At 43.3% G+C, this 16,312-nt stretch overlaps 1 protein-coding gene across 1 annotated transcript in view; it reads left to right on the top strand.

Moving 5' to 3' along the window:
* Positions 1-16,312, top strand: part of PTPRN2 (protein tyrosine phosphatase receptor type N2) — a 1,688,755-nt gene that overhangs the window by 1,008,062 nt on the left and 664,381 nt on the right. Inside the window, 1 exon segment of the mRNA XM_030198706.1 lies at positions 7,491-7,555. Within this exon segment, the coding sequence (XP_030054566.1) occupies positions 7,491-7,555 (65 nt within the window).

The following is a 16,312-nucleotide window of genomic DNA, read 5'->3' as shown; positions in this document are numbered from 1 at the left end:
CGTCAGAAGAAGGCGGAACACAGCGAAGGAAAGGCTGGAGACGTCGGGAGCGCCGCCTCCTTCCCTGACACTGCGCTGCCGGAACCGCCACGGAGGTAAATTTAAAAAGAAGAAGAAAAAAAAAATAGAAATAGGGGAGAGAGAAGAGAATGGGCAATAAAGTTGAACAATGGGAGCGGGAGGGCAGGGGAGAAATGACAGCATGGATGCGAAGGGGGGGAGCATGGATGCGAAGGGGGGGGGGAGAAGAGGGCGGGCCAGGCTGGGATATGGGAGAGAGAGGAGCATGGATGCGAGGGGGGGTCATGGAAGGGAGAGAGGGGACTTGCTGGAAAAGGATGAATGGAGGCGGCAGGGGACAGAGGAGAATGAATGGGCATGGATTGGGAGGGCAGGGCTCAGGGAGAGAGGGGAATTGCTGGAAAGGGATGAATGGAGGGGGCAGGGGACAGAGGAGCATGGTTGGCCATGGATTGGGAGGGCAGGGCTCAGGGAGAGAGGGGAATTGCTGGATAGGGATGAATGGAGGGGACAGATGGGCATGGATGGATATGGATTGCAGGGCAGGGCTCAGGGAGAGAGGGGAATTGCTGGATAGGGATGAATGGAGGGGATGGATGGATATGGATATGGATTGCAGGGCAGGGCTCAGGGAGAGAGGGGAATTGCTGGATAGGGATGAATGGAGGGGACAGGTGACAGATGGACATGGATTGGGAGGGCAGGGCTCACACTCTCTCATATACAATGTCTTTCTGACTCTCACTCTCACACACTCTGTCTCACACTGTATCACATTCACACTCTATGTGCCACACAGTCACTCACACACTCGTTTGGTCTCATACACTCACTCTCACAGAGAATCTGTGTCTCACACACACTCTCTCTCTCGCCCACACACACACACTCTCTCTCACACTGTGTCTAACATACACACTTGCACACACACTCACATTCTCACACACACACACTCTCTCACAAACACACTCACACCCAGACTCACTCTCTCTCACACACACACACTCACACTTTCACTCTGACTCTCAAACAGTCACTCTCACATACACTCTCCCAAACATACACACTCCGAGGAAAACCTTGCTAGCGCCCGTTTCATTTGTGTCAGAAACGGGCCTTTTTTACTAGTTGTTGATAATTCTAACCAGGATTTTGCCAATTGTCTGCTTTTCTAACCTTTTTTTTCTAATGCTTGCCTGTGAAGAAACAGTGTGTTTTAAGCGAGCAAAATGTATTGGATATTTTCCTGCATTATGTCCTGAGGTGTATTTCTCCTATTTGGCCAGTAGCTGGTGTTTCTTTGCTGTAAAGTTGTTACAGAGAAGTTAATGTTCTTTAGTTTTAGCCAGTGGCGTAGCCAGACTGCCAATTTTGGATGGGCCTGAACCCAAAGTGGGTGGGCACAAAATTTTCTCTCTACCCCCCTCCCCCAGCAAAATTTAGTCACTCTAATCAGATGCATTTGTCACACAGGGTAAAGTGCTGCTTTTCAGTGCATCAGATTTCAGAAAATTTATTTAATAGCCTAACACCCTTTTCAGTGAGCTTTCAGAGGCCAAAACCTCCTGCCTCAGGTCAGTATAATGCTGTTATGGTATCCTCTCCTGACCTAAGGAAGGAAGTATTGGTCTCTGAAACTTCATTAACACAGGTACCATATTACTTTATCCTAAATTTAAAATAAAATAATTTTCTTTACCTTTCTTGTATGGCCATTTACTTTTTCTCATTGTGTCGCTCCCAGTCTCTAGATTCTGCTTTCCTTCGTTTTCGCTTAACTCTTCTGCCACGGTTTCCTGGCAATTTCTCATTTTTCTCTCCTTTTTCTTTGCTTTCTTCAATATTTTTCTGCCTCTCTCTCTCTCTCTGTTCTGATTTAATTCATTCTTACTATCCATTCTTTAATTTCCTTCATCTACTTATGGCTTTTCATCTTTTTCTCACCCTTGTTCTCCCCATGCCCCTTCCTCTTATTCTCCAATCTTTCACTACTCTCCTTTTCCATCCAGCAGCTCTCTTCTTTCTCTCCCCATCCTTCCAGTCTCCCCTCTCTCTCCCCATCCTTCCAGTAGTCTCCCCTCTTTCTTTCTGCATCCTTCCGTCCAGTGTCACCTCTTTCTCCCTACCCTTCCATCCAGCGTCTTCCCTCTTTCTCTCCCCATCCTTCCATCCATCTACCCTCTCTCCTGATCCTACCATCTAATGTCTCTCTCTCCCTCTTTCTAACCAGTGTCTCTGTATCACTCTACCCTTTTCTGTTCAGTGTCCCTTCTCTCTCCACATCCTTCCAGTCTCTCCCCTTTCTCTCCCCATCCTTCCATCCAGAGTCTCTCTCCCCATCCATCCGTTTTCCCTCTTTCTCTCCCCATCCTTCCATCTGTTTTCCCTCTTTCTCTGCCATCCTTCCATCTGTTTTCTATCTTTTCTCCCCATCCTTCCATCTGTTTTCCCTCTTTCTCCCCATCCTTCCATGTTTTCCCTCTTTCTCCCCATCCTTCCATGTTTTCCCTCATTCTCTGCCATCCTTCCATCTGTTTTCCCTTTCTCTGCCATCCTTCCATCTGTTTTCTATCTTTTCTCCCCATCCTTCCATCTGTTTTCCCTCTTTCTCCCCATCCTTCCATGTTTTCCCTCTTTTCCTCGATGAGGCCCGCCCTGCATGCCAGCCCCAGCCCCAGCTCCCATTGCCGGCCACTGCTGCTCTTCCTGTTGAGCAGCAGGGCCGGCGCTTTAAAAAGAAGAAGCGCTAACGGCGCTAAGGACGAAAAATGTTAAAAAAAAGCGCGGCACCAGCAGGCACTGTCTTGGCAGCCTTGAGGCATTGGCTGCTGGCTCGCAGGCTCCTCCCGTCTCCTACGTCACTGCCCCTGGAGCGACGCAGGGGCAGTAACGTAAGAGATGGGAGGAGCCTGCGAGCCAGCAGCCAATGCCTCAAGCCTGCCAAGACAGTGCCTGCCGGTGCCGTGCTTTTTTTTTTTTTAACATTTTTCGTCCTTAGCGCCATTAGCGCTTCTTCTTTTTGTAGCGCCGGCCCTGCTGCTCAACAGGAAAAGCAGCAGTGGCCGGCAATGGGAGCTGGGGCTGGCGCTGGGCGGGCCTGGGCTGAAATTGGGTGGGCCTGGGCCCAGCCAGGCCCACCCGTAGCTACGCCCCTGGTTTTAGCACAGGAAGCAAGAAGCAGTATATTTTTGAATTTTTCTTGTTCTGGGGTCTGATTGGCCCAGGAGCTCACTTTCATTTGGAGAGTCCTGGCTTTTGCTCCAGTCTTAGCCAAGAAGAAGACAGAGACAGATCTCTTTACTAAGGCCCTGTAAACAGTGGTGGTGGTGGTGGTGGTTGGCTAATTTTTAGCTCACGCTAAAACATTTTCACGCCTACAGCACGGCTTAGTAAACAGGGCCCTTAGATTATTTCAGCATCCTTTATTTAGGCTTACCAGCCAAGTTCGATTCCCGCCACAGGCAGCTCCTTGTGACTCTGGGCAAGTCACTTAACCCTCCATTGCTCCATGTAAGCCGCATTGAGCCTGCCATGAGTGGGAAAGCGCGGGGTACAAATGTAATAAAAAAAAAAAAAAGAAAGAATCAGGCTCCAGTGTTTTCAAAATTCAGATTTAAGATAATATTAAAGGATTGTCCAAGTGGTCCAGTAATGCCTTTGCTGGGTAAGCTCCACTGGCTTCCAGGTCTAGCTGATGTGAGTTTCATGGCAGATAAAGGCCAAATAACCCATCCAGTCTGCCCAACCACAGCATCTACTATCTCCTCCTCTCCCTAAGAGATCCCACATGCTTGTCCAATGCTTTCTTGAATTCAAACACAGTTTTTGTCTCCACCACCTTCACCAGAAGGCCATTCCATGTAGCTACCACCCTTTCTGTATAAAAAAGTATTACCTTAGATTTCTCCTGAGTCTACAACCTTTTAACTTTCCAATGCCCTCTCATTTCAGGGTTTTCTTTCAATTGATACCATGGAGATATTTAAATATCTCTGTCATATCCCCACTCTCCTGCCTTTCTTCCAAAGTATACATATTGAGGTCTAAAAGTCTGTCCCCATATGCTCTGTGATGGAAACCACTGACCAATTTTGTAACCACCTTCTGGATTGACTCCATCCAGTTTATATCTTTTTGAAGGTGTAGGCTTCAGATGTTAGATGGTTAAGCTCTGGAGTATATATTAAATCTGGTAGAATTATGGATTCTTCATAGAAACTTATACTGTAGTGAATGATTCACATTAGCTTACCCAATGATAACACATTTTCATTCTAAGAGGACACTGGATTAATTATTTTCATATCTGACCACTATAGACTGAAATGCTTTATCTGATGTAAGTTGTGGATTGAGGGAACAACTGCCTGGCATTCTGACATCTTTTCTGTAACTATTTAAATGATGAAAGAGAACCTTAAGCAGTCCTTGGTTTATGGTCCCCATCTTTTACTGTCATTGAATGTGTTCTAAGTTTGTTTTGGAGTTTTCTTTTTTTTTTGGCGGTTAGTGAGATTGCTAGCCAACAGGTACATTTTTGCATGTGTTATTAATCTAGGTTTTTAAAAATTGTATTTCAATATTATTATAATCTGCCTTGAACTGAGAGATGATGTTATATAAAAGTTGATATTAAATTACATTATTTTACATTACCTATCCTATTGATACACTGGACTGTTTTGTGTTAGATTAATTCAGTGGTAAGAAACTGTAATCTAGAGCTAAAAATCATAAAACCAAACTTTTACAAAGGTATAGCAGTTATATTCTATTTCAAGTCTTGACAAATGGTTCAAATTCCTGACAAACTGAAACCCTGCACAGAAGGCAAATCAGGCTTCACTGGTGCGAGGCCTAGCTGTAGTGACAACTTAAACCTTAAGCCTTAAACAGCCAGCAGATCTTCCATCATGCTCTCTAATAAAGCAAAGCCATTTAGTTGTCCCATTGTAATTTGGTTCACAGAAGAGATTTCCACAGACTCTTTCAGGTTAAAATAATGGGTGTAAAGAGTGCAGGCAAATTTATTCCACTGTAGCTGCATGCCTAATTACATGGAATACTAAATAAATTGTCAAGTGCAAAGAATAATTCTGATAAATTAAAATACTAATTAAATAGTCTACTGCAGAATTTTGAGAACATTATAGGGTTCCGCTTCTTTAGGTAATTTACATATCCTTCATCTAGTGAATTTAATTTTGCTTCACATAGAGACAAAAGGGTCTTTATGCATGGTTCATTGTTTTTATTTTTTTTTAGCATAGGACTTCAGATGCAGATTTTTCTGAATAGAAATATTAAAAATATTTCCTTATTTGTAAAACTTGATGGCACACATTGTCCTTCTAGACTGATAGGAAGTTGAAATGAATAAATAATGCATGCTCTAGAGTTCTTTCTTATTAACAAAATTAGACAGAATGCAAATTTTTCCACAAGTGCTAGACACGCTAATAAAATTGTTGGACACCAGGTTTGTTTAAATATGAATCAGTTGTGATAGAATATTTTAATGTGCAGTGAAAAGTGTTTACCTTTTCCATATCCCCATCTGAACTTTTGTATACTTCTAAAAGTATGATTTTACAATGCTCCCACATGTAGATCTTATGTCTAGCACTGCGAAGCATGTTTGATTTGATTTGATTTATTGATTTCATATACCGCTTTTGATAATTAGTATTAATGCAGTTTACCACAGAATGAGAATACAGTTTAGACATGCAATACATCTTACGATCTAAAAAACAATCAATAGCATATCTGCATAAAACTTTAAAATATGATAAAACACTTCCTGGTTCAAATCATCAAAATATTACAAAAATCAAAGATCTTTAAAGGCAATTTCAAAAATCCATGATTTAAAAATGTTATGGAATCTGAAATAACTGGATAAATTAGTAAGAGTGATGGGTACAAGGTTCCATAAAGATGGTCCAACACAACTAAAGACTCTAGACCATGTTGAGGTCAGTCTAGCCAATTTCAATTATGGAGGTAGGGGCATGGTGAGGGAGGACGGCACCCCTGCCCCCTTACTATTCCACTGTTTGCCTCTGCTCCCTCCTGCTGTCCACTCCCCCCCCCCCCCCCCCACTATCATAATGCTGGGGTTTTTGCACAATTGAGCATGTGCAAGGGAGGCCCACCTTCCCCCACACGGGCCTTCCTCACATATGCTCGGTTGTACAATAAAACAGCATTGTGTGTATGGGGGGGAATGGATGATGCGGCACGTGGGCGTGAGGGCTTCCAGTGGTGGGGCTTTGGGACCCCCACCAGTCAATTGCCTCGATTTTGGGGGGACCTGGATCGCCTGCCATACCCCTGCCAAGATGGTGCGTGGGGCAGTCCTTCCCCCCCCCCCCACCCCCTTACAATGCCACCAGATGGAGGTTGAAACAAACTGGGTTGAGAGGATCGCAAAGAGCATTGCTGTTCTTGTTTAGCTTACCTGAAAGCCTTAAAGACCAAGCAAAGAGATTTAAATGTGATCCTGGCTGAAATGGGCAGCCAGTGCAAATCTCTCAAAATAGGAGTAATATGATCCTCTCTTTTTCCTTAAGTTACCAAATGTGCTGCAGTATTTTGGCCTGTATCACCCAGGGAAGTTAGTCTGCTGTTACATGTTTTGTTAGCACTTTGTGAAGTAATAAAAAAATGTGTTCCAAATGCACTAAGAACTAGCTTTCCTTGATATAATATAACTTAAGCATCGGTGGGGTTTATGACTTTTGTACCTGAAGTAAAACTTTATAGGACACTTTTCAGTGCCATACCAATTTTGGTACGTTTACATCAGATTTCTCTAGTGTCCTAAAGCCCTGTAACCGTTGATGATAAAGCTTTGCTCTGTGTCATTAGCTTAATAGTTACATGACTGGCTGAGGCTTAGCTTTGTGTATTAGTGTGATTTTACTATTCACTGTTTAATTTTTTAGCAATGGCTAGCAACAGAAAGGCGTTGACAATAAATAATCAAAAAACAGCATGCTAGATTTTACAACATTAATCACGTATTAATATTAAGTTCTAAGCATCCATTAAGTCAGTGGTGATTTTCCAAATTAAAAAAAAATTGTGCATGGCTGGGACCAGCAGGGGGCTCCACCTTCTACTTCAAGCAAACTAAAAAGGTTCCAGATTAGTGACAAAGGGTTCCAGGTTGGTGACATGGCATGACCTGGCAGAAAATCATCATTGAATAAAGTGAAAGGGTTTATGAATTACAGCACTGTTTGTTTGTTGTTGGGTTATTTTAAACTTAATTGTTTTTTTCTTGGCCAATGAGTGTTATGTTTAACATTTGTGGTATATACTTGGATAATCATGAATCATATAAAGATAAATGGATGAGAACTAGTAACCTTTTCTTTTATACTATTTGAATCTAGTTTCACAAGCTCGCATCACGTCTTGCTTTCTCCTAAAATCTGTGTTTCTTTGATTGTTCTTCACAGCTGCCAACAAAGACATGCTTGGAAAAACTACTGGGGTGAAAGTGCTGAAGACTGGCATGGGCGAAGTAAGTGGCTAAAGGACAATTTTGTTGGACTAGAAGCATTTTAATTGTTCCCCCATGAACTGCAGAGCCCGGAGCTGTAAATAGCAGCCAGTGATAAGAATGGAAAGTGCCTTTTATAATAGTTGCATTTGTGAAAAACTCAGTCTGCTCAACAAATAATTTAGCACTGCACCTCACGGTACAATGGCAACATATATATGAGAGAGGTTCTGAAGACTTTAAATTGCACTCCCTGCTTTGTTATACATGAGGCATGAAATTCCCAAAATCAAAGAAAGCAACCAAAGGGCTTTTTAGTCTATTAGTTACATGTAGAATATTCTCTAATATAGATCTATTAAATACCAAAGTAAATTATAATACTAATAATCATGAAAGTATTTTTTCTGGAAGTATGATGTTATTATGGAGTGACTTTTTTTAATTGTTGTTTTTTTGTACTTTGATTTGGCAAGTAGGGGAAATAGATGTGTATTCCCCCTGTTAGTACTGTCACAAAGCAAAAGCTACTCTTAGCTATACTGTATTTACAGGCTCTTCTTATTTACATGGAGAACTACTATCTTAACGCTATGAAATATGCTTTATCAGTTTTTGTCAGTATTATTATTGGCCACTAACAAAACATTTGCACCGTATGTAGAGTTCTGAAGCTAAGTGGGATAACAGAGGTTAGTCAAAAATAAACTGACAGACCACACACTGGCTAAACAGAGCACTGGTTGGAGATCTTTGCTTTCCTCCCCCCCCCCCCCCCCCCCCCCTGTACCCTCCACCTCAGGAGTCCCAGAGGAACCTGCAGGGCCCTCTGCATGGTGCTTTTACATAAATCCCTCCCCCCCCCCCCCCCCCAAAACTTACCATTACAATTGTAAAGCCAAAGAAAGGTAGTGTTTGAATGCGGTTCTTTGAGATTCTCTTTTCTTCCAATGTGGTTCACAGAATGGCAAAAGGTCGAGTAGCACTGCACTGAGTGAAACGGGCACTCCTGTTAAATATCAGGTGTTTCCTGTACATTATTGCTGTAAGGCTCACTGCAGAAGCTGTCTTTTATTAGGCCAGATCTGATATTCATTAGCTGTATCTTAGCAGCCAATTAAATCCAGTTTGAAGCACCCTCTCCACAACAAAGCACCTCACTTCAGTATGCAAAATATTTCATGCCTAAGAGCAGCTTTATAGAGAGAGTGCACTGTAGCTTGAAAGCATCCGTTCTACAGCTACCCAGACAGCGTGCAATAGCCGAGTCCCACAAAAGGCTGATAGAAACTTTTCAAACAATTCTGGGAAGTGGCTTAGCAGGAACTATTATTCCCAAAGTTCTTTTTTTCCCTTCCCACTGCCTTTCTAATGCAGACTGGATTAATGAAGCATGTAGCCTCTGACAACACACTGCATTTTTTGCAGCATGCTGCATCTTTAACCAGCCATAAGCGAAAGACTAGGCCTTGGAGTGGCAGTGGCACAGACCCAAAATTGTATTATGCTGTGCTCCGAAGGTGCAGGGAGCAACAGGGCAGGAGCCAAATCATTCTGGAGATTAAGTTGGGTTATTTTACCACAAGTTGGGTTATTTAGCGTAGAGTTTCATTGCATAAGAAACCAAAGATAGTAGGCCCACGTTGATAACTTCCCTCCTAAGATTACAATCAGAAGTTCTTTGATCGATCTGACCATGGCCCATTTGTGTATGTTTCTTTTTATCAAGCATCTCTGTTTTGAGGGGGAAAGGGTGGCATGGGAACTGTATTCAGGTATATTGAGTAGGCCAAAGCCAGACTTTGACACATTAGAGACCAAATACAGCTGTGTTGAAGTTTGTAGGCAATTATATTAACCCATTTGGATATTTTAGCTTCCAGCCTCATCCCTGAATTCATAGTATTCATTGTGTGCATTTTGTAACTAAAACCAGTGATTGATAGTGCTGGATAAATTGAATGAGCTGCCAATAATGGTAATCATTTAGAGTAAGAGGTATTTGGTGGGGTGGAGGGGAAGGTCCCAAGGTTTCGCCTATATTTCATTTTGTAAAATTATGATGGGAGTACATAAAAACGTGTGCTGAGCTTCATGGATCTCATCAAACATTTCACAATTCCCTTTCAGAATAAAAGGTTTGGCAACCTCTTGCTTTCTTTGGGTGCATAGGAGCTAGCTCTATGGGTGTCACTGGGTGCTGAGTGTCCCCAGCATTGAGGCAGCTCCTTCAGGGTGTCCAGGGAAGGGCAATTTGCATTGAGTTTGGCAGCCCCATTCATTTTGAAATGTTGGCGCCTGAGCTTGGGTGTACAGAATGCTTTGCAGTAGCTGCAGAAGGAGAACTACAGACTTTTTAACAGGAAAGATAAATTTCTGTGGCTGTGTTACAAAAAGTCTGGAAGCGGTGCAAAGAAAAGATGCGAAAATGGTATGGGATTTGCGTTGCAAACCGTAAGAGGAGAGACTTGCTGATCTAAACATCAGAGGCATAGCCAGGTTTTCATCTCAGGGGGAGCAGACTTTTATAAAATAGGCGCCAGCTGGTGTCAGCTACACAGCGGTGTCTGTGTTGTTGCTCAGGGGCTGTAGCGGGCACTGATTAATACAGGCTGTCTCTGTTGTGTCCTGCCTACAAGGAAACAATAAGTTTCATCAGGAGGCAGGATGCAGAAGAGGTCCCTGGACTGGCCAGAGAAGGCAACCTGTCTTCTTAACTACAAAGTAAAAATATTCAAATTGTTACCATCACCTCAGGAATAGCACACACATTCCTTTCATTGCTAGACACCTTGTTTAAATCAGATGGGCTTTTGTTTGTGTGGTGACTCTACAGGATGTGAAGAACAATAGTCTGCAGCATTTTTATTTTGGGTGACAAGGGCCACCAAAGGTGGCCCTTGCCCCAGAGCCTACATTCAAATAGGGATAGACACTAACAGGCTTATTTTCGAAAGAGAAGGGCGCCCATCTTTCGACATAAATAGGGAGATGGATGTCCTTCTCCCAGAATCGCCCAAATTGGCATAATCGAAAGCCGATTTTGGGCATCCTCAACTGCTTTCCGTCGCGGGGACGACCAAAGTTCCCAGGGGCATGTCGGAAGCATAGCGATGGTGGGACAGGCTTATTTTCGAAAGAGAAGGGCGCCCATCTTTCGACACAAATCGGGAGACGGATGTCCTTCTCCCAGAGTCGCCCAAATTGGCATAATCGAAAGCCAATTTTGGGCGTCCTCAACTGCTTTCCGTCGCGGGGACGACCAAAGTTCCCAGGGGCATGTCGGAAGCATAGCGATGGCGGGACCGGGGAGTGCTTAACACATGGGCATCCTCGGCCGACAATGGAAAAAGAATGGCATCCCTGATGAGCACTTGACCGACTTTACTTGGTCCTTTATTTCTTGCCCGAACTGACCAGATGACCACCGGAGAGAATCGGGGATGACCTCCCCTTACTCCCCCAGTGGTCACTAACCCCTTTCCACCCTCAAAAAAAAACTTTTAAAATATTTTTTGCCAACCTCTATGCCAGCCTCAAATGTCATACCCAGCTCCCTGACAGCAGTATGCAAGTCCCTGGATTAGTTTTAGTGGGTGCAGTGCACTTCAGGCAGGCGGATCCAGGCCCATCCCCCCCACCTGTTACACTTGTGGTGGTAAATGTGAGCTCTTTAAAACCCACCCGACACCCACTGTACCCATATGTAGGTGCCCCCCTTCACCCCTTTGGGCTATGGTAGTGGTGTACAGTTGTGGGGAGTGGGTTTTGGGGGGTTCAGCACCTAAGGTAAGGGAGGTCTGCACCTGGGAGCAATTTCTGAAGTCCACTCCAGTGCCCCCTAGGGTGCCCGGGTGTTGTCCTGGCATGTCAGGGGGACAAGTGCACTATGATTGCTGGCTCCTCCCATGGCCAAAGGGCTTGCATTTGGTTGTTTATTGCCGAAAATCTGAAACAACCAAGTATAGGGACGACCATCTCTAAGGACAACCTAAATTTCAGGATTTGGGCATCCCCAACCATATTATCAAAACGTCCTCGCAAAACATCTTGTCTCCTCCACCTGGAAGTTTTGCGAGGACGTCCTCAGCAAAACTTGGGCATCCCTTTTGACTATGCCCTTCCACGTGTCTTAAACCACTGGATTTAAAGCCAACTAGTATATCAGGTGTTAACCTCCGGATTTTATATAGTGTGACCGAAACTGCGTGCACAAAGCCAGTGATATCCTGGATTTGCATGTGTAATTTACTTACTTAACAAGCCAATCAGTGCTGATAATTGCCACTTAACAAGCAATTATTGACACTAATTAGAACACGCGCACAACGTGCTAAGCATATTCTATAAAGTGGAGTGTGGAAATTCTAATGCGCCCTGCCAAAAATGGGGCATGGTATGGGCAGGCCATGGACATTCTGAAAATCTATGTGCAAGGTTATAGAATACATCTGCTCCTTGCCTAACAAAGTCACCGGTATTTACACCAAGTTTTACTTGGTGTAAATGGATTCACCTAGAGTTAGGCGCAGGCACAGCCCTTAGGTGTATTCTATAAACCTGCTAGGCGTATTCTAGATTGAGGCATGGTCTACAGAATACACCTAGGCAGAAATATTTTCGGCTCCGATTCTTCTGGTGCCATATATAGACTCTAGTTCTAAATGCAGAGTTTTGTGGAAGATAATACTCATATTTAAACATCTTTCAGCATCTTTTTTTTAATACCATCATAGTTGCAGCATTCTCATAATGTTATTTTTGCAGTTACAGATTTGGGTGATATCAAAAAATCTGCATATCCAAAAAGAGTCAAGACCATGCATGTTATAATGAAGCCGATAATGCATGGTGCAATTTCAACAAGGCACTGATCTAAATATTTATTTCATTTTTATACGAGATATTCAGGACTAGTAAGCACAAGGGTTTTGTTTTAATGGGACGTGAATATTTACATTTGATGCAGCTGACAAATATCTCTCCAACAGAAAATGTTCCTGGTCCTGAATTTGAATGAGTTGAGCTCTTTACGTATTGCCGTTCTACTGTAACTTAACGATACATCTAGGTAGAAGCAATTTTTAGATGTTATGACAGGTTTCATAATTGCTTTGAAATCAAGTGGTGATACATTACTTCCAAGTTCTCAAAGAAATCTAAAATTCACTGTAAAATATCATCAAGGGGGTTGGAGATAATTAAGCTGTGAGATCATCTTCATGGAGAGCTGTCAATGAAAGAATGAAAAAGTCTCTCAAAAAGCATGCAAATTATCCTAATTTACTTAGAATTAGCCATTTTTGTGCTTAAAATGTTGCGTGCTATTGTAAGGTATACTCTTCGCAATGCTTTGGATCAGTATTTTCTTAGGAATCATGAAAAGGAACCATTGATGAATCATCACAGAATGCCTTGAATCTCATACTGAGTGAGTTGGCAGGTGATAAGTCCTCTGTAACACAACATAACATAACAAGACATTCAACACAAACTTCATGAGAAATGTTTGAAGTCTGTCACAAAGGGGTCCTTTTATTAAGCTGCAGTAAAATTTGGCCTTAGTGCAAACTTATGGGGCTCTTTCACGTGCGCTAAGACCATTTTTACTGTGGCAAAAAAGCACCTTTTTTCCTATTATTTTCATTAATGGTCATACGCTAATTTTGTCATTAGCACTTGGCCATTTTAACAAATTATCATGGGAGCACTTACTGCCACCTATTTAGTATTAACTGTGTGCTAACCAATTTTCTACATAAGCACACAACTGTGGAACACATTACCAAAAGCCCTTGAAAACGACATACGACCACCTAAACTTCCGGAAAGCACTAAAAACCAACCTGTTTAAAAAGGCATACTCTACCGATCCAACTTAAATGCCTAGTCTCTGCAACACAACCAAACTAAAGCACATAATGGACATAACACAACTCTCCTGTTCTCCAATTCCCTAATGTGGCTGTGCCACATGAACTTGATCTTACCACAACACCACCCTATATTTGTTCACACCGGAGCCTGCAAAGGCCTCTCCGGTACTATGTAAGCCACATTGAGCCTACAAATAGGTGGGAAAATGTGGGATACAAATGTAACAAATACATTATTTAATTAAATAATGTAGATGCATTAACTGGTTAGCGCAGGAATGCGCACTCTACACCCCACCCCTAACATGCCCACTGAAAAAAAAATAATTACCACATGGTTAATGCGCACACATGCTAAACAAATGTACAATGCTTCAGTATGTCCTGTGTTCGGCTATTTTTGTTGTGTTAACCACACTTGGGGCCAGATTCTACATACGCCTCCAGATTCTATATAGTGCGCTTAGATTTAGGCACCGAAATCGGCGCAGATTCTATAACACCACATGCAACTTAATTGACATAACAAGCTAATGAGCACTGATAACAGCACTTAACAAGCAATACTGTGCACTAATTGGCACTGATTAGAATTTAGGCGTACAACTCGCTAAGCATAGTCTGTAACGATGTGCGCCAAACTTCTAATGTGCAGAGGCAAAAAGGGGCATGGTTATGGGTGGGGAAATGGGCAGTTCATGGGTGTTCCAAAATTTAGGTGCCTAGTAATAATAGTGCGCCTAAATCTACATGCTGAGATTTACACCAGGTCTTCGTTGGCATAAATGGATGTGCGCAGATATTGGTGCTGAAATATCAACTAAGTATATTCTATAATTGGCGCCTAAATCTATTGGTGTCGATTTTTAGGTGCCATCAGTGGCGTTCCTAGGGGCGCTGACACCCGGGGTGGATCGCCGATGTGCCCCCCCGGGTGCAATGCCCCCCTTGTGCAGCGTGACCCCCCCCCCTGGTGAAAGGACACCCCCCACCCCGGCGAAAGAACCCCCTCTACCCCCGGGTGCACGCCGCTGGGGGGGGTGCCGCACGCCGGTCAGCGTCGTTCATTTCCATGCTCCCTCTGCCCCAGAACAGGTTACTTCCTGTTCCGGGGCAGAGGGAGCATGGAAACGAACGATGCTGACCGGCGCGCAGCACCTCCCCAGCGACGTGCACCCAGGGCGGACCACCCCCACCACCCCCCCCCCCCTTGGTACGCCACTGGGTGCCATATGTAGACTCCATCAGCGCTGATTTTTTAGGCGCCATATATAGAATCTCCTCCATGGCTCTTAAAAAATCCGTGCAGAAAACATTTATTTAGTTAGTTAGTTAGTTACAATAGCTTGATGATATATGGAAACCCTCACAGTTTAGGCTGTGGGGGTAATAACATTGACTGAGGTGAAAGTCAGTCAAGTAAAAAAGAAGGGGGGTGGTAAGGAAGGATGGGAGGGGGAAGGGTTATGGGCAGGTGCAGGCTGAGGATAGGCAGGGTAGCAACAGAGAGGGATTGCTTAAAGGAAAGGGATGAGGATTGGTGGAAGGGTAAAAAGGATAGGATAGGATAGCGAGATTTGGCGCTTTGAAAAGTATTAGGTAGGTGGGTAGGAGAGGGTGAGGGTGGATAGGGGTAAGTATTAATGATCCTTCCCAGCCCGCCCATTGTGTTTAGTAAGGTAGGGCTATTGGGAAGAGGTTGGGGGTAGTTGGAGGGAGGTGGGTGAAGGCGGATATTAGTTTGGGGGGGATTGGTAGCAGCTTTTAAGGGGGTGCCTGTTGGAGGGGTTAAAGAGGCATCAGAGGCGGTTAAATGAATATGGTGAAATATATGGAATGGAAAAGAACTCGGGGGCGGAACCGCCACGAGTAAGATGTGGCTTGACGGCACCGTAAGTCACAGGGATAGAAGGGGTAAGGAGGGGGAAAGTGAGAGCCAGTTTGTTACCGAATGGCTTAGCACTAGAAAACCTCTCTGGGGAAGTTAACCTGGTACTAAAAGGTTTATATGTTACTAAGAAGAGGTTAAGTGGAATTGAGTTATTTATTGAATTTTGGTGAATAAAGCTGCAGCCAAATTTTATTCCAAAGGAAGTGTTATTGTGTTATTTAAATATATAAGGAGTTTTGTGATAAATGGACTGACTGATGTGCGAATGTCAATGTTATGCAAAGTGCCAGGGTGGTTTCTGTGCGGTTTACAATAAATAAAACTGCCTTAAGAAAAGGTACACTTCAAAAACACATAACTGGAAGAGTATGTAGAAATGAAGAGGTATGTTTATAGGGCTGCTTTAAACTGAGTGTAGGAGATTTCCAAATGGAGTTGTACAGGAAGTGAACTCCAAAGCCAGGGTCCAGCATAGCTAATAGCAGTAGAGCGAGTGATATCAAGACATATGAGAGAGTGAGGGGTAGCCAAAGTGAACCTGTTACAGAACAGGAAAGTTGTCAGGAGGGTGTGTACAGTATGAAAAGACATGTTATATAATCAGGAGCTGATTGAAGACGGGATTTAAAAACTAAGATGCACAGCTTGAATTGAATTCAGACAGAAAAGGGTAGCCAATGTTTTGATTGAAGTGATGGCGTAACATAGTCAAAAGGAGTTGATCAATGAAGTAAGTGAACTGCGGTAGACTGAACAAGTTCCTGGAAGAAAAGTCTTCTAAGATTTAGGCACGGTATATAGAATACGTTTAGTTGATATCCTAGCGTCTAAAACTCTGCACATCCATTTACACCAATGAAAATGTGGCATAAATCCTGGCATGTATATTTAGGTGCAGAGGGCCATATTCTGTAACAAAGCGCATCAATTTTGGAAACTCAATATACCTTTGCACATACAGTGCCAGCCATGTTAATAATTTCAAAGAAAACAGGGCTTAATGGATAAAAT

The sequence above is a fragment of the Microcaecilia unicolor genome, chromosome 1 (genome assembly GCF_901765095.1).
Source record: "Microcaecilia unicolor chromosome 1, aMicUni1.1, whole genome shotgun sequence".
Taxonomy (NCBI): domain Eukaryota; kingdom Metazoa; phylum Chordata; class Amphibia; order Gymnophiona; family Siphonopidae; genus Microcaecilia; species Microcaecilia unicolor.
Note: the sequence above shows the minus strand (reverse complement) of the source record. Positions and strands in the feature narration are given on the sequence as shown.